This window comes from Botrytis sinoallii (genome assembly GCF_014898435.1).
Source record: "Botrytis sinoallii strain Bc 23 chromosome Unknown BSIN_012, whole genome shotgun sequence".
Taxonomy (NCBI): domain Eukaryota; kingdom Fungi; phylum Ascomycota; class Leotiomycetes; order Helotiales; family Sclerotiniaceae; genus Botrytis; species Botrytis sinoallii.
Genome location: NW_024066039.1, coordinates 1,974,205 through 1,992,728, shown reverse-complemented (window position 1 = coordinate 1,992,728; position 18,524 = coordinate 1,974,205). Strand labels below are relative to the sequence as shown.

The following is an 18,524-nucleotide window of genomic DNA, read 5'->3' as shown; positions in this document are numbered from 1 at the left end:
CTCTGGGACTCGAATATATTGTGTTTCTATCTAGGTAGGTAGATAGATGGGTATTAGAGATGATATAGGTACCTATCGATTGTATTTCTGTGTTTGTATTTATGTCTGTTTCTGTCTCTGTTTATTTGTATATTTGTATATTTGTATATTTGTATATTTGTATATTTGTATCCATCTCATACTATGAAAATCACAAGCGGAAAAGGAAAGAAGAAAATCAAGAGTGGAGAGGAAAAGAAGAGACATATTTGTATTCTAGCTTTCCACTGATATCTACCTACCTACCTACCTACCTACCTACCTACCTACCTAGATAATCATCCCCAATACCCATCCATCTATCCTCAACTACGAATCATCACACACACATACACAGATCTCACAATCAAGAGAGCTGGAGATTAACCAGGAGATGGATTTAATTTGTTGAATATTTGGGGGTTGCTTGATTGCTTATTTAAAACTATATGCATTCAATTGGAAAGCTTCGTTTTTCTTTCATTTCTTTTGCTTTTCCTCGCTCTCGTCTTATCTCGTTTCATATGCTTTCGTCTTCTCCTATTTTTCTCATTTCATCTCCGCTCTTTTCCTCTCTTTTCCTCTCTTTTCCTACATATACCCACATACCACATACCACCCACCATTCACCATTCACCCCAACTCTCTCATTTCACATCCACAGTCACCAACACCCATCCCATCCCATCCTCCCTCCTAAAAACAAACCAGCAGGACCAAATCAAATCAAATCAATCAAAATTAATTAAATTAACATTCCACACCTATCTCATCCATCCCATATAACTTTTTAGTATCCTATCCTATCCTATCCATCCTATCCCACCCAATCCTATCCTCTGCCCCACTCCATCCCACCCCCAAAATGTAGTTCAGAGCAGATAACAAGCAAAAAAACTCTAAACTCCTTTTATGCATCGCACATGCATGCTCAAATCATATAGCGAGCAAGTAAGCAAACCAGCCACCCGCCTTACCTGGCAAATAATAAATCTCGCCTCCCTTATGTATATATGCACTTCTTCGCTTGCTTCTTTTCAATTTTCTCCCGGCCTTGTCAATATGCACCCATCCATTATCCATCCATCCACACATTCTCTATTCTCCCATTCTTCCATGTACAACATTAGGATTAGAACACACATATATCACAACCTCCCATCTCCACCTCTATCCCCATCCTCATCTCCACCGTGGACTCACCCCCCAACCTCCCGATCTAGCAACCCCCCCAACATATCCAATGCCCTCTCACTCCCCCCACCACTTAGCACCACTGCGCCCGCTCGCGCCGTACTCAAATATGATAATTCCCTTCCAAACATACACCCGCCCTCTTCCTCCGGCTGATCATTCATGCGCATCTCATCGACCAGTTTCCCCGCCACGCCACACACAATGCCCGTACTTTCCAATGGTAAATCCACCAGATCCAGGAAAATCGGCACGAGATCCCCGTCCGTGTCTCCTTGAATCGAGTTTCCAAAAAGAGGGAGGAGAGATTTGTCGAGGAGGAGAGAAGAGCCTTCTTCGAGAGAGATGGTGAGGGAGAGGAAAGTGGGTTGGTGGAGCAGCGCCGAGATAATGGAGATGTAGAGACGGGTGTTGAGTTTATCCAGAGGGGAAGAGGTATGCGTACCATTTCCATTACCGTTTGAGATGGGACGATCTTCGATCTCGCGGTCGCGACCGGAACACTGGATGAGGTGGAGACCGGGCTGCACGAACGGTTTTACATTTCTCCGCTTGAGATGTTTGAAGGTGCGGGCTTGGAGTTCGGCGATGTTGGAGGGGGGAGGAGTGGATGGCGGGTTGGAATTGGAACTAGGGCCTCGGGAGTGAGATGTTGGGGTGGGGACCACGTAAGCGGATTCTTCTTCGGAGAATTCGAACCCCCGGGAGAGAAGGGTTTGGCCGACTTTGTGGCGGTCTTTAGAGGGGACGAGGATGAAATCTGTGAAGTAGGTTGTGATGAAAAATATGGGCACGCCAGCCATGGCTATTTGTGATATATTAGTATTTGGATAGGGTCAAGTAGTTAGTGGAAGGATGAGTATGCGATATGAACTTACCAAGAGGTGAGGTGAGATCCATGACTCTTTGGCCTGCATCAGTACCAGTACTGTCTACGGAAAAGACAATGTAGCTATCCGTTGATATCTGAACCTGATTATTTTCATCTTTGGGCAAAGCATCGATAATTGGTTGAAAGACACTTTCCGCCCAAGACTTATGACAGACAACTGAGCATTCGATTGGTGTTACACTGATATTGAGAAAACCATGTTCTTGATCAAACACTAAGCTTTCTTCATCATCTTCATTCTCAGATGCTGGATCTGCTTCCTTGTATGGTAGCAGAACTCTCAGAATTGGCTGCAACAGCAAAGAGTATAGAGGTAGTGGTATGTGGATTAGGCTGAATTCGCCTTTCTGGTATAGATTAGTAATTGTTTGAAGAGTATGTGGATTATTTGGAGTGTCATTATCATAGATTTTGAATAATTCCATGATAGCTACATTGACAAGGAGATGTAGATGGGAAGGAATGAAAGCAAGAACAATATTTATGTGAGAGCTTTCTTATTGTCTGAAGTTAATCTCGAATCTGACCTCGGGACGAAGCTATTCACATTCTTTGAGGAAGAGAATTGCAATCACTTTCTCCTCAAATCTCAAGTGAATTTGAAAACAGGTGATGGTGAGTCCCGACCAAAGTACATCATAGCTTTGCATCGAGACACCATTCAGATGTATCCATCCTCCAGCCCCTATACAAGCGACAACCCGACAATAACATGCTAATTCCCATTCTCTGCTGACTTTCCAATAACGAACTGAATAAAAGTTTACTCACAATAAATGATATTTGAGCATTCATGATGCTTTTCGTTTCTTCAGTTTTCGGCTTTCCTGCCGTCGGTACAATGCCAGGGATTTATGCAAGCCGACCCTCCTAGGCTAGAGTACCTTGCAGCCACCCGAAGCAAGAGAACCAAAGCAAGACAACAAGACTTGGAGGTTTCGAATTTCGGAAAGAAACCTGTCTTCAATCGAGGAAGTTTGGTTTGAATTGGCGGGGCTTCAAGTCAATTGGTTGATGAATTCAATGTTCGAAATTGAATGAAGAGAATATGTTCATAGACAAAAATGAGAGGAACAAAGGAGGCGCTTTCTCCCAAACATCAACAGCGGGGTAGGGTAGTCTCTTCGAATCAATTGAGAAAGGTCAGCAACTCAGATGATCTATCCACAAACGCATCCCACCTCTTATACCGACGGGATTCCACGCGCAATAAGACAAATGCAGCAGCTTTGTCTCAATTCAGCTGAACGTTGGCCAAAACCCAAAGTATGAATTTCTCTGTTTGGGGGGTTGGTGGAGGGTTTTATTCTTTTCGCAAAGAGATGGTAGTTATAGTAGCTATTCAGGGACTCTAGGGTAGTATTGAAAGTGCTTAACTGGAAGCCCTATCTCCTGCATAAGCCACGAACGAAGCAACAAATGATAATGTGGGGGTACCTTCGGGCGATATAAATTTTGTTGTGAAGTGGTTCTCTTGCACTTTTTTAGCTGCAGAATTCCTGCAATAAACCGAGCCAAAGGAAAGAGGGGCGGTTCAATATAAAAACGAAACGAAACGAAACGAAACGAAACGAAACGTGGATGGGATTGGATTGGATTGGATGTTTGGTTGGTATGAGAGGTATGATTGGTATGGATGTGGTTGGTAGTTTGAGAAAAGTCCCAATCTTGCTTGCATGCGTAGAGGGGCGGGGACTTATAAGATGCTTTCCCGAGCGGAGAGTTTTCTTTGGATTGTACAAAGTTGGTATGAGATCTAGGTGTGTTAGATGTGTTAGATGTGCTAGGGATGTGAGGTGGTGGTGTGTGGACGGTTGTATCCCAAGGGTATATGGGTAAGGTACTGATGGGTGGGTTCTACAACGTCTTCCTTGGGTACTTTTTGTGTAACTGTGTTCCGAGGATTGGTACTGGTATTGCGATAGAATGCGACGGGATATGCAAGATGGCTTGTCAAGGTTACTGGCGCCCTATGGAGGAAAGAAAAAAAAACTCTTTATTGGCTGTTTCCTGCAGCAATTGCCAGCTCAGATAGAATGGACAAATGTAAAAAAAAAGGGAAATGGAGATGAATTGACGAATAGGATCTCAAATTGAAGGAAAGACGAAAATCTATTCTCTTTGTTCTCATCGAGTCATCAGATAACTTTTGCTTTAGACAATAAGACTCATTCTTTCAATCATCGTGGACATTATCAAATGGAACGGATTGTAAAGAGCCGGAGAGCGGGACCGGTCCATTCATTATCTTGTTGGTCCCTTGAGTCTTGGGTTGTTGATAAGGAAGAAGTCGTACAAATGGCTTTAGTGACCTCGAATATTATATCTCCAATCTCCATATTTCCCAATTCCTAGGTAGGTACCGGTACCTCTTCAATCACTCACTCATTGATTGTGCTACTAAAGTGGGATGATTGGTTGAATTGAGGTTACTCACTCGCGAGAGGCCCATTCATTGGAACATCGATGTTGGGAACTAATTCTAGATATGGATAGCCAAGCCCTTCTCATCCTCACCACCCAAGAAGTTGCCAGAACATCATCGCTCATCTCATGAGTGAGAAAGAAGTCTTTGAATCATGATACCCATGATACCCAACTACGTGATACGAAGTGAGTAAGCTGATCACAAGGTTGAGGAGAGACCCAGGACAAAGGTACTATACTATCTCCTTCCCATGAATAGAATCACATATCATGTGAATGACGTTACCACCACCACTACCACACACAATACGCACGCAAGCATCATGTCAATCCAAACCCGTTGGATAATGTTTTGCAGTGGGTGGTGTATACCAGGAGTAGTACCCCGGTATTAATAGACCATGTACAGATTGGAGACGTACGCCCATCTCAAAGTATCATAGTCTGGCGCACACAAGATGGGGAAGTACTACAGATAGGTCAAATCGCGGCGTAGATAATATTGTCACATTATTCGAGGTGACGAGCTAATAATACCAAATACTTGTCACGGTATCACGACATGCAAATTTTGATTATATCCCCGCTCTCCTCAGGACGCTCAATATATCACCACGAAAGCCACCACAGCATACTCGAGCATATTCGAATGTATATGTTGGTGGAATGTGAACTGTACAACTCAAGATGAACATTACTGCTACTGCTGACAGTCCACCTATGAAAAATGAATCTCGATTGCCACACATTGAAATCAAGAAAAGTCGAGTCGAGTCCGATGACAAAGATCGTCAGAATTTAAAAAGATTCTGACTGCCACACAAACTTCTACCCATCACTTGGTGATCCTGACCTGATGTTGTTGAATGCCCGTGAAAAACCATGACCTAAACCTCTGACATGATTTTTTCTCTCAACGCAATTGCCGCCCCGCTGATAGATAGGGAAAACGGAGGCATTGTGGTTTCATTTGTCCTCCCGACATCTTTGTCCCGGGAGCGAGACCGAATGTCCTAGAATGGGTTGGTCATCGCCGCTGCCCGTATACATTATCTTGAGGCTTGACCAAACAGGTTTCTCAAGCATCAGCTGTCAATAGGTAACATATCAGATGCTGAATAACATGACTTAGGTCTGGGTCACACTTGACTTTTATCATATCACTTCTCGCATTCCATTCTTACAATTCGGCTACAATCATGCGCATTGACCACTCACCGGTTAGATGCGGTGCACAAGGAGACTGACTGTTCATTCAATATTAGGATTTTTTTCGTCCATGAGATAAATTTTACATGCTATTATTTTGGTAGCAGGGTACTCCGCTTTTTGATGACGATGCGTGGGGGCTTCATATAACCACACAATTTCCTCCCAATACATTCAACAGAAAATAAAATGATAATCATGTGTGAAGGCTTCATGAATCATGACCAACCTCCTCTACCCCTATAATTTCCTCTACCGCCCCTACCTTGCCCACCATAAGAATTGTTCCATCCTTTGTTGTAGCCTCTCCCCTGACCTCCCTGTACCGGTGGTTGCCAACCCGTAGGCCCAGTAGGATAACCACCCGGGGCTTGTTGAAAATTTGAAGAAACGTTAGACATGGGAGGAGGTGGTGGTGGTGGCGGCCATTGTGGATTAACAGGGTTGAAAGGCATGTTTGGATAAAGTGGAGGCCCTGGGGGAGGAGGCGGTGGCCACGGCATTGAACCTTGATGTTGAGTGATATTTGGAGGGAATCCTTGATTGAAACCTTGCTGGTACGGCTGGTACGGCATTGATGGATTTGTGTATGACTGATTTGAGGAGAAGCCACTCTGTTGGGCAGGTATTGCGGCAATATTGTAAGTCTCAGGTACTGGTAGATTGCCGTTTCCGACAGATTGATTGGGAGAGCCGCTCGAAGAATGGTTTTTCTCGTTGCCACCCGATGCGCCATGATCTTGTCGCATGCCTTTTGAAGGCGACCTGGAACGACCATCATACTTGGAACGATTTTCGTGATCTGGGGATGGTGAGCGCGAAGAGCTGTACGAGCGTCGTTGCCGGCGACTCCTCTCTGAATCTTCTGATTCGCTATGGCGCCGTTTTCTCTGTGGGCTCAAGCTCTCACTTTGACTATGTTGACCACGTTCGCCTAATGGATCCAGTCCCTTGCGGCGTCTCTTCATCCTCTCACAGAACACTCTTGACCATCCATAATACCCCTCTCCATCGAGTATTTCGCCAGTAATCTCATCTAGGATGATTGGCTGACCGAGTCCGTCCACATCAGATACACTTCTTTCGTCTTGGCCAGGTTCCGCACCAAAAATCGTTTGAACATCATCCAGGAGAGCTTTCACAGCAATCACGAGATTCTCATCCGCAGGTCCGGCAACGAACTGTAATGGTTTAACCATATCTGGATTTATTGGTCTGGTTGAGTTGGGAACGATGTGCGGCATCAAATTTCCAGCAGGTAAATCGAACCAAGGCATCGATGTGTCTCCATGCGTTGCTGGCATAACAAATGGTGCGGACTTGTTCAGCTTTGGCGCAAGACCTTGCTCTCCATTTTCTGCCGACCCAGTCAATTCTTCAGTAAACTGACCGACTTCTGAAGCAATCTTGACTGCTTCGCGTAGCTTTCCGATGTATTCATTGGAGTAATACCCTCTCTCTTCCCATATGTTTAGTAGATCCTGAATCTTTTGCTGATGTTTTGGACAATCTTTGAATGAAGCGGTGCTTCCTAGAAGATTAACCAATACAGGTTGAATCTTGCCACAAACAGATGCATCGTTGATTCGGTACTTGCAATGGTAGAGGATGTCGTTAAGAAGGTAGAGTATATGCATGCGCTTACGCTTGATTGAAGGGTCGCCGTTTGAGGATTTGGTGAATGATGCCGTAAGAACTGTTAAATATTTTCCCAGCGCTGTAAATCTTGCTGCAGATTGTACAATATGTTCCAATATCCATTGCTTGCATTTCTATCCTCGGGCACGATTTAGTTATCGCATAACAACATCCATTAGAGTGTATGATCAAACCTGGACATTTATTGACGAGCATTGTAGTATGACGTTATTCAGATGGCTGTGAAACTCTGCGATGGCCTCTCTAGAGACTGGTGTTGGATCGCGTCGAAGGAGACTTGCAGAGAATGAGGCTTTAGCTATGGCAAGCTGATGCGACGCCATTGTTGAAAAGTTGTTTGAAGCAGACTCGATATGTATGTAAGAGCTTTGCCATTCGTGAATAGATTTATTGGGATCTAAAGGAAGAGGATTGATCTGAAATGTGGTTGAATTTGGGTGTGATTTTGATTATCTTGTTGAAGTGGGATGATTCAATGAAATTGAAATGAAGCTTCGCGACGAAAGGTCCAGATTCGCTAGAGCGTGCTAAGGGAACATGCTGGTTGATCACCCTTCAATAAATTCATCATCAATTGATACAGCAAGTTCTTCATACCAATTGCTTCTCTTTATTGTTTATTGATATTCACTACTTACTATTTTGCATATTGCAGCTATAATATAATTCTATCGATTTTTGCGAGTTTTTGAATTCCGATTTATTCATCAACTGACTAGAAGGGTAATGAATCTTTCTGTCTTCTTGTCTACGGCGAACAAATTGTGTGCTCGATTGTAGCAACAATGATAAGAGGAACAACATGTTTCAAAGGGCTCACATAATCCGAGAATTCGATAGGAGTAGAGTTTTGTGAGATTAACGTATAACACATACATAGGAGCACCCAGTTTCCAGCGCCAACTCCAATACCAAACCAAATTGTCGTGAGTAGATTTGCGTTAATCTAACGATGAGGTCGCTCAATTTAACTGAACCTATCGCCTTTCTTTGATCTGAATGGTTCCGACGGTTCGTATTTGCTCTTTTCCCTTACACGCTGTCCCTCGCTCGCCGGTGCATGTCTTGTTGGCGCAGGCTCAGTTGTCGATACTTCTTGGCTTGGAGAACCGGCCGAGTCCAATTTTGCTGGCCCGCCATTGCTTCCTGACCCCGCATAACCATCTGTTCTGCCAGAATATTCCAGGGCTTCCTGCTGCCTCTTGCGTTTCTGATCTGCCTCGAATCGCGCGGCTCTATCTGCGTTGATCGATTGCTTTGCGAAATAGTATGCTGTCCCACCGGCTGGAATCCTTTGTTAGTACTTGATCGCTGGGAACGTCTCTCCCCCTCTCCAAACATACCGACGCACAATGAGCCCCATCCAACCCTGAGTAGATTATGTTAGTCGAGAATTGCTTTCAATGTACTGGAATCTGAGGCGTGGGATGTGGGACAGTACCAGAACGATTTCACCTAAAGTATGTTAGTTATCTGCAAGTAGGAGGCTCATCTTCGCCCACAATGGCAATTAAAACACTTACAGTGTTCATATTGAAGATGTATCTGGATTCTGAAATGCTCTCACACAAATAGTGGCTATTGAAGTTGCAATATTGAAGAAGACAAAGTGATTTGGGGAAATTTGGGGTCTTTATTTAATATATAAAAATCTTTCTACATGCCATCATCATAATGGTACGATAATAGAAATGGTAGCCTTGTCGCCTTCTTCAGATAATTGCGCACCTCTACGGTAGTATCTCTCTGCGGATCATTGAAACATAAAAACACTCTCAAACAATCCAGCCTGACCCCTGCAAATTGCCGCGAAGCCACAATGAGGGATGTACACACTGGAAATGAACCTTTGATCTCACATACCCAGGTACCTATACTATTATTCACAGAATAACACCAAGAACATAATTCGACCCCTCTCTATTACTTGTAGCTTCTTTCGAGGAAACCAACAACACTCTCTTAAACATCCATTCCCTTGTTTACTTTCAATCCTTATTAATAGTATCTTTCCTTTTATGTTTACGACAACGAGAGTTGAAGATCCCACAGATATTCCAGACACAACAGTACTGACTGGCCTGCGAGGCTACAATTCACGGGCTAGACGTCCCATTTCCAATGACGACGAGCTTGACATTGGTCCTCTAATACCAGAGGCTCCTCTTATGAAACAGAGGATAGAATTCTTATATTCAATCGCATGCGACATTTGTTCTTAGTCTGCAAATCACAAAGCATACATCATGGAGGAGCCAGAGAAAGAGAGCCTAGATGGCTCGTCCATAGTAGGAATATTATAACATACAACTCTGCGAACGGTCTGCTAATATTTGACTTGTCTAGAAACCAGTTTCATCTCTGCGGTCCCATTTCGAACAAATGGCGAATGCCCAACCGGCCAATAACACTGCAACAAGAGGAGTTTCTCCAAAAGGTTTGAGGAATACTGCTAGTCCTGGAGATACCGCCAGAGTAGCGCCAACCATACCGAACCGACCGGAGTCAGTAACGCATCTAGCGGAGTCAGTTCACTCTGCGAGAGGTCGTGATGCAGAAGCGACTGATGTTACACTGCGGCCTCCGCGTGCGAATGGCGGTCGAAAGTTATCTCCCTCACCTACTCGAGTTATTACTCCTTCTCCAAGGCCAATATCAACTGCCCCTCCCGCCGTTACTGTTCAGCCACCCCAATCACCTCCAAAGATAAAGAATCTGAATCTTTCATTGGCAAACACCTCTGCGTATTTATCAACAGATGCACCCTTTTCGGCCTCGTTCAATAGTTCCTCCCAGGGCCATTTCAAAATTCCTAGTCGGTCGACTACACCTTTGACGGAAACCAAAAACTCGTCTTCTTACCCATCTTCACTTCCGCCTTCGCCACCTCCTCCTAGACGATCAGGTGAGGTTAGAAGGAATTCATCATTTAAGGTTGGACCTCCGCCGATCAATCGCGCCGACAAACCTAAGATATCAAGTAAGCCGGTAGGGTTCAGTTCAAGCGCAGAAAGTGTGAACTTAGCACCTATATCCGTTCAAATACCTATAGAAAAGACATCTCCATTTAGTACCCCTCCGAGTAGTGGAGGAAGTATCGAAAACGAATATCCAGTAGCGCCACCATTACCGCGAAATAGGCCACGGCCAGTCTCCTACACTCCTTCGTCTAGATCTTTCGAGCCTCCCCCTAGACATCATTCCGTTTCAAGTAGACAGAGAGATCAGGAGACCAATGGTCTAGGTCGAGCTATAATATCCCCGCAATTTACGGGGGGGGACCGAAGACCTGCGTTACCTAGCCGGCCAATGCCACCACCTCCTCGGCCTTCCGTTGACAGATCAAGACCACCAGTGACTAATGCTATGCCGGTTGACAACGGACAAAATTTCGCGACTCCTCCAAAAAGAGTTCTTTCAAACCCTACGGCCCAATTACAAACTCCAACTAGACATGGGAGATCTATGACAGTTGATAGAACAAGCGATAAAACGCCGGCCGAGTTCAGAACTCCAGTGGTGTCTGTGTCAACTAGAACCGACCATCGTCCTCCGAGTGATGTGCCCTCCACTCTAGTAATCAGGGAAGGCCTATCTTTCAAGGCAGGCGAATATCCGGATACCTCTCATTCAAACCGTAGACCTCCATACTTTACTAAAGGAGCATACGAAATATCAACAAAGTATGATACTCGCATTTTAGATGTTTGCGGAGAATACGTATGCACCACTGGTCACGTAACTAGGGTTTGGAGTCTACTAGACGGAGGTGTAGTTATGACCCTAGCCCATACCGAGGGAATTAAAGTCGTATCTGTAGCTTTCAAGCCAGCAGCGGAAGTGCAAAATGAGGGCACAAGGCTATGGTTAGGTAACAATATTGGAGATTTGGTCGAGGTTGATATTTCAAGCGGAAGCATTGTCGCGAGCAAGTCCAACGCCCACACTCGTCGTGAGATAGTTAGAATTTATCGACACTTGAACGAGTTGTGGACACTTGATGATGGTGGATCATTGCATTTATGGGCTGCAGACGACACTGGTGAACCTAATTTGACCAACAACCCATCCCAGAGCTATCGACTTCCGAAAGGTCATACATTTTCGCTGGTTGTTGATGGTGAACTGTGGCATGCAGCAGGCAAAGATATACGAATTTTCATCCCGACACTAGATGGAAGCTCTCAGTTTCAGGTTTTACAACGTCCTCTTCATCAACCAGATGCAGGTGAAATAACATCGGGTGCTGTCATAAGTTCTCAGCCTGACCGGATATACTTTGGTCATGTTGATGGAAAAGTAAGCATATATTCTCGACATGATTATGCATGCCTAGGAATAGTAAATATCAGCGTCTATAAAATTACATCTCTTGTGGGTGTAGGTAGTAATCTTTGGGCTGGCTTTAGTACGGGCATGGTATATGTATATGATACTACTTATACTCCATGGGTCGTAAAGAAGGACTGGCGTGCTCATCATGATCCACTTATTGGCCTATTTGTTGACCGTAGCAGTTTTTGGATGCTTGATCGGGAACATGTCATCTCCTTGGGCCAGGACAATATGATACGAGCATGGGATGGCCTGCTTCAGGATGATTGGATGGAGCACCAGATGCAATCTCAAGAAGCAGATTTCTGCAAACTTACCCCAATCAAGACTTTAGTTATGACGTGGAATGCGGGCGCATCTACTCCATATCATCTTCAACAATCTGATCAGGATTCGAGGTTCTTGCCTCAACTTCTTCAAGACAGCGATCGGCCAGATATATTAGTCTTCGGATTCCAGGAATTAGTTGATCTAGAAGATAAAAAGACTACCGCTAGTAAGTACGCTGCTAACTTATAAAACCTCCTTCTAACTGGTTGGCAGAAAGTTTTTTCAAATCGAAGAAGAAGGAGAAAGATTCTGATCATGAACACATGAGCCACCAATATCGAAATTGGCGAGACTTCCTTACCCGATGCTTAGATGATTATGTTCAGGGTGAAATATACCACTTGCTTCACACCGCAAATCTAGTTGGCCTATTCACATGCGTATTTGTCCGATCTCCACTTCTACCACGAATCAAGAATATCAATGCCGCTGAAATCAAGAGGGGTATGGGTGGACTCCATGGGAACAAGGTAAGAGTCTTCGCAAAAGTTTTCGCTAGTCATATGGGTTTTCTGACGTACATTAGGGCGCATTGATTCTTCGATTTATGCTGGACGATACATCGATGTGCTTCATCAACTGTCATCTTGCTGCTGGACAAACACAAACGAAAGATAGAAACACAGACATAAGTATGATCCTTGAAAGCCAGGTTCTGCCTGCAGAGCGCGATCACAGCGTCCGCATAGATAGTTTTGTGGGAGGCGGTGATGGAACAATGATCCTCGATCATGAAATCTGCATTTTGAACGGCGATTTGAACTACCGTATCGATACAATGGGTAGAGATACTGTGGTTAATGCGGTAAAAGCCAACAACTTGGCAAAACTTCTCGAGCGAGATCAACTTCTTGCCTCGAAACGCAAAAATCCATGGTTTCGATTACGCGCTTTTCACGAACTACCCATCACTTTCGCGCCAACCTATAAATACGATGTAGGAACCGACAATTATGACACGAGTGAGAAGAAAAGAGCACCCGCTTGGTGTGATCGATTACTTTACCGTGGACACAATCGTGTGGAGCAGCTCGATTACCGTCGACATGAGGTTCGAGTGTCTGACCATAGGCCCGTAACTGGATTATTCCACATGGTTATTAAATCAATTTCACCACAGAAGCGTGCCGTTAAATGGGAGGAATGTTTACAGGACTTTAAAAATTTGAAAGAAAAGCTTGGGTCAGAAGCAAGGTAAGCTTTTTCTCTAGCTCTCAATCGGTCGTCACGATATTATCATTACCGACGCTAATCGACATTTAGGCTTGATTATCTCATAAATGTTCTGGGTTTCGATCCAAAGACTAGTCAACAGATAGTTTCATCGGGGCCGGGAACTTATGGGGGCCGTTGATTAGCTTCATCAACATTCTAGGCTAGAAGTTCAACACACATCGTAAAAAGACATAGATTATACTTTACCGTGAGTCGAGTATTAAAATGCGAGGAGCAGAAAGGTCAACCCTTCCACCCCTTTTAGAGGTTACCAGCTCAAGATATGGGATACGAGACATGGGATATGGCTTATGTGCCACCAATTCTCTAGCATTTTGTGTGGTTTAGGAATGAACACGTGATGAGAAGTCCTGCGAGGACTAAAGGAGCGCACGTCATGATGTACAAGCCTAGCTCGGTTGGCTGGTGGTCCTCTGAATGTTGCCCCACTATTCAGGTACAATCCCCGCAGCATAGAAAGTGTTTCCATCATAGATGCAACAAATGACGATATGAATATGAAGAAGAAATAATACTAAGTAGCTACCTGGGTATTAGGCAACTTGTATCTAGTAGGTATGTTCCCAACTAAGAATTCGAAAGGTTAATGAGACAGCAAATATCAATTTAAACATTCCTAAAATGGTTGGGTGCTTTTTTGCGTTTCTGCTTTTGTTCTTTCCATGTATAATACTAATAGTTGTTTGTCAACAATTGGATGTTTATTAAGACGTAAAATCAACCTCAATAATCTTCTTCTTTCTCCATCATCTTCCATCTGCCTTACATTCCCATTCTCATTCCAATCAAACCCCATATCTTCCTCTTATCCCCATCAACACATATCCCACACTCACACTCACACTCGCTCTCAATCCTACCACCCCCTCAAAATGTCTCCCTCCTCAGACAACTCCACCTCCAACGCCAAGAACGAGGCCCGATCTCAAGGTCACAAAGACGAGGATATTGAAGGCGACCACAATGAGTGGAAATTCAGAGTCCCGTATAAAGTGCATGAAAACGATGAGGATTTTAAAGTGCTGTATGAAGGGGGTTGTCATTGCGGACGGGTGAAGTATCAGTTGAGTAGGGAGAGGCCCTTGAGTGCGAAGTTTTGTCATTGCACGACTTGTCAGGTTTTGCATGGTGAGTTTTTTGGGTGGTTGGATTTTGGTTTGGGAGAGGGGGAGAGGGAGGGGGAGAGTGATGAGGGGAGTAAGAGGAAAGAGGTGATGAGATAGGCTTGGAGGGGGGGATGAAAATGAGAGAAATGCTAATGCAAGGGATCTATAGGAGCACCATTTCAATGGGCTGCGATTTTCCATAAAGAAGATATCAATTTCACCCATGGACATCATGATCTGGGTTGGTACGTACATATATCTTCTAATTCCTCTAACTGCCCTCTTTCTTTTTCCCTTGCTCAAAACCTCCCCAATATCTTTACTTGTCACTCTTATCCTCCAATTAACACCCCAATTAGGTACGAATCCGAAGAAAAAACCACCCGTCACAAGCTTCCCTGCAAAGTAAGCTGTGCATACTGTCGTACGCCCATCATGGACGAGGGAAGAAATATGATATTGCTTTTCCCGAGCTTGATTAAATTCAAGAATCAAGAGGAGAAAGAGAAGTTTAACCCTACGTTAGTTTCCTTTCTTAATTGTTTCTCCGTTGGTCTCAGAACTTTGTTGTGGTCTTTTGTTTTGAAGGGGAAAGTTTGGCGAGGATGAGATGAAGGAAATGCTAATTGTAATTGATATTTGTGATGTAGATGTCATATGTTCTATTCAAGACGCCTAGTAGATATTCCTGATGGATTACCTAAATGGACGGGCTTGAATGACAAGAGTGATTTGATTGAGGACAGTCCTCCTGAAGCTATTCAAAAGAGAAAGAGAGAGAAGGAAGAAGAGGAAAAAGAGGGAAAAGATGGGAAAGATGGGAAAGGAGAAAATGGCCATGAGAGGAAGAAAGAGAGAAAGGAATAGATTTTCTGAGGGTTGAGAGATCTGTACTGGTGGCAAATATAACGTTGTGGTATCTCTATTCTGGTGCTTGTTCTAGTAATCCCACCATCTCAGGAATGAACGAGGATTTCTTTATCCCCCTGGTCCTTTGGTCGCGACTGCCATAATACCCCCCTTCGTGCACCACTGCGCCAATATTTGAAACATAGCTCCTCCCCTTTCCAATTTCTCTTCGCTCCTTTTCATTTTCCATCTGTTCTCTCCTCAACGTCCGAAGCACCAAACAAATTACTACCATGAAAATCCTTGTTCCATGTGAGGATATCTTATTAAACAGTACAATCTTTGGCACGCTCGGATGTTATGATATATATGAGGAAACCCATTGCAAGATGCCTGCAAAATATCCACAATAAATCACTTGGGCCAGTCTCCAGTATTCATACACCTGCGTCCGCGCCACCATTCTTCAACAACAAGCCATCCAATCTCAGCAATCCCAAACTCATGAGTCCGTTCCCGGCATTGCCACTACCAATCCTCATGGCCCATCTCCAACGAGTCACAAGCTCGTGGATCTCGGCTGATTCGCTTTCGTTTTCGGATGTGACGAGTAGTTGCATAAGAAACGATGATGCGATTGCAAAGTTTGCACGAGACCCTGATATTCAATTAGCGATTATAGGTAGAAAGGGTAGTCGAAACTTACAAGAATGCCAAAAAGCATCTAAAGCACCCCTTCCAAGATTTTCTACAAACTCAACAACTTCTTTTGCGCATTCTCTAGCCCCAGCTCGCACAGCTAGACGACTACCTACTGTTGCGTCTTCTTCTACGCTTGTTAAGTTTTCGAGAGGTCGGAGAAGAGCTCGAAATAATGTCATGGTTGCGACGATATAGGCGAGTGAAAGTGATGGATTTGCACTTAATTGGGCTAGACCACGGGAATCTAAATGTTCTGTCTGACGGAGGGACATGGAAGGAGGCAATGAATCGTTCCAAGTCTTGAGCCGTGTGCGGAGTGGTCTTGCTAGTTCGAGGGATAGCGAGAAATCTTTCGATGTACGTTGTGTTGCCCGCACTGTGTAATAGGAATCAACAATGTCGCTGAGAATGGCGGTCAGCTCGGTTAGTAACCGAAAGTGTTCTGAATCGGGTTCTGATTCTGTGATGGGTTGATTGGGGTCGGGGGTTGATGCTTCAAGATCATTATCTTCAAGTGGAAGGACGTCGAAATCATCAGCATGTATGTGGCTTGGCATTCCCGCGCCCAAAGACGCCCACTTATCCATGACAAAAACTCCATACCAAAGTCTTTTTCTCAAATTCATTTCCCATACTGGTATACTACTCCAGTCACTACATTCCTTCATCAGACCCAGAATCTGAGCAAGACTCACTGTCCACCCCACAAGACTCGTTTTCCAAGGTGTATCGGTTGTATATCGATTTGTGGGAGCTCTCTGTAGTAGCAATAGACATGCTTGTACTGTTGCAAGTCGTGGAATGTGTAATTCTTGTTGAATGAAGAGCCAGGACAAACGAAACAGTTCATGTGATGTCGGAGGTGAATGTATAAGAGTTGTAGCAAGGAAATCATCATATAACATAAATGGTAGGGCTGTAGCGTATATCGCCGACAACAGAGAAAATGGTAACGTATGCAGAATCGCAGGGGAGAGTACTCCTGGTGATTGGAAAACTTGGCTCTTGGATAGAATAGGAAAATAGGGGTATACAAATCGGAAGAAAAGACCTATAAGACGGAGGGCTTCTTGGTCTGTGAACATGCCCCTCAGATCTGATTCGGCTTTACTGAGAACATCATCATCTATCCTTGGCTCCCCTTTCTGCGCAAAGCTATCATCTGCTAGCATAAATACTACAGGAGGTTCTCCTTTCTGGGCCGAAAAACTATTCTGTGTTGAGGAGTTCTTGATTCGCCGGTATGTTAACTTCGATATTGTACATTCATCGTTTTCATTATAGCGGTAATGACGCAGCAGGTATGGATTTGATTCACCCATTTCTCCAACAAATCTTGCCGACTTTGTAGAATGCTGAGAATCGAGGGGCCTTATTCGTGTGCTTTGCATCATGTTCAAGTAAGGATCCATATTGTATATAGGCGAGCCATCTTGGACGAGAATCTGTTGATCTGGAGACGAAGTCGATTCAGTCAAGACATCATGTCCGGCCAAGCTTTGAAAGCTATGCTCGCTATATTGGCTGATGAAGCTGGGACTAAGTTGGGCCGCCGAGACATCATATTGTTGTAAAGGAGCAGTAGCTTCACAGACACACAGGTCAGCGAATCTCTTTCATGATATACACACGACCTTTGCATGATCGTGTAATGTGTTGTAACATACAAGTAGATGTTGTAGATCCACTACTCTGATCACCATTGCTCGCTGCAAGATTTGGCCTCCTCTTCTTCTTTGGCCGATCTACAAATGTGCAACTTCTCCCATGAGATATGCACAATTGACAAGGCGGGGCGGAAGATATCGAACATCTTACTTGACGGGCCCGACAAAAATCACAAGGACGATACTTGCGCGACTTGTAGGATCTTGGACCTGGTTGAATTGGATGGTTGTTCAATTGTTGAGGTAATTGTAAGTCAATGGCGCCTCCGTTGAAGTAATCATTGGAATTAATTGAAGTTTGGAAATTATGAGGATCCATCGAATGAAGGGGGGAAGACTTTAGGAGCTAGGCCTATTGGTGGTACTAAATGACCCTTAGAGTTTCCTTATCGGCTCTGATAAACAATGACAATGAATGAATGCAACAGCAACTCTTTGGAACATCAAATTGACCGATTCATTCCCCGCGCGGGCAGGAGGTATTTCTTCTCTTTAATGATATATATCAAGTATATGCTTTAAGATATTCATTACGATCTCACTTATGATTACATCCAACTGGAATTACTTTTGTCTTTATCCCAATATTCTGGACGTTGAATGTTGGATGGCGTTGTATCCAATGTTCCAGAATATTTCCCATCTGGTCCAGTTTCTCATACTTCCTCCCACAAAGTTCATCCGAACACACGGCCAAGGATGCCCAAAGGAGTTGCCCGTGTTATCATCGTGCAGTTGATGTAGCGAGTGTCGTCAAATACATCCTTGTGCTTACAATGCTGGTCAGAATCAGTCCTAGTCGTTTCGGAGTTTACTTTGAGAAGCATGAGAATTATCGGACGAAAGTATCACTTTCACGAGAGAATGGCAAAGTCCGAGGAGGTCTTGGCTACAATGAAT

General features: G+C 44.1%; 6 protein-coding genes across 6 annotated transcripts; 2 read left to right on the top strand and 4 right to left on the bottom strand.

Annotated features, from left to right (window-relative positions):
* Window positions 1-1,217: 1,217 nt before the first annotated feature.
* EAF02_007519 (uncharacterized protein) lies at window positions 1,218-3,682 on the bottom strand (the record flags this gene model as incomplete). Its single annotated transcript, XM_038903567.1, has 4 exons — window positions 3,542-3,682; window positions 2,876-3,489; window positions 2,091-2,451; window positions 1,218-2,017 (listed from the first exon to the last, which is right to left on the bottom strand). Exons 2-4 carry the CDS (start codon window positions 2,897-2,899, stop codon window positions 1,218-1,220), a joined length of 1,185 nt encoding a protein of 394 aa, XP_038757046.1. The 5' UTR covers window positions 2,900-3,489; window positions 3,542-3,682.
* Window positions 3,683-5,958: 2,276 nt separating this feature from the next.
* On the bottom strand, window positions 5,959-7,722 carry EAF02_007518 (uncharacterized protein; the record flags this gene model as incomplete). Its single annotated transcript, XM_038903566.1, has 2 exons — window positions 5,959-7,512; window positions 7,573-7,722. 2 exons carry the CDS (start codon window positions 7,720-7,722, stop codon window positions 5,959-5,961), a joined length of 1,704 nt encoding a protein of 567 aa, XP_038757045.1.
* A 644-nt stretch (window positions 7,723-8,366) lies between these two features.
* Window positions 8,367-8,931, bottom strand: EAF02_007517 (uncharacterized protein; the record flags this gene model as incomplete). The annotated part of the gene is made up of 4 exons (XM_038903565.1): window positions 8,367-8,683; window positions 8,743-8,768; window positions 8,841-8,854; window positions 8,923-8,931. 4 exons carry the CDS (start codon window positions 8,929-8,931, stop codon window positions 8,367-8,369), a joined length of 366 nt encoding a protein of 121 aa, XP_038757044.1.
* A 714-nt stretch (window positions 8,932-9,645) lies between these two features.
* On the top strand, window positions 9,646-13,418 carry EAF02_007516 (uncharacterized protein; the record flags this gene model as incomplete). The annotated part of the gene is made up of 5 exons (XM_038903564.1): window positions 9,646-9,687; window positions 9,746-12,230; window positions 12,278-12,534; window positions 12,591-13,258; window positions 13,328-13,418. The coding sequence occupies 5 exons, from the start codon at window positions 9,646-9,648 to the stop codon at window positions 13,416-13,418; spliced, it is 3,543 nt and encodes a 1,180-aa protein (XP_038757043.1).
* A 754-nt stretch (window positions 13,419-14,172) lies between these two features.
* On the top strand, window positions 14,173-15,273 carry EAF02_007515 (uncharacterized protein; the record flags this gene model as incomplete). The annotated part of the gene is made up of 4 exons (XM_038903563.1): window positions 14,173-14,428; window positions 14,576-14,651; window positions 14,766-14,927; window positions 15,057-15,273. The coding sequence occupies 4 exons, from the start codon at window positions 14,173-14,175 to the stop codon at window positions 15,271-15,273; spliced, it is 711 nt and encodes a 236-aa protein (XP_038757042.1).
* A 419-nt stretch (window positions 15,274-15,692) lies between these two features.
* EAF02_007514 (uncharacterized protein) lies at window positions 15,693-17,943 on the bottom strand (the record flags this gene model as incomplete). Its single annotated transcript, XM_038903562.1, has 3 exons — window positions 15,693-15,913; window positions 15,962-17,542; window positions 17,625-17,943. The coding sequence occupies 3 exons, from the start codon at window positions 17,941-17,943 to the stop codon at window positions 15,693-15,695; spliced, it is 2,121 nt and encodes a 706-aa protein (XP_038757041.1).
* Between the last annotated feature and the right edge of the window lie 581 nt (window positions 17,944-18,524).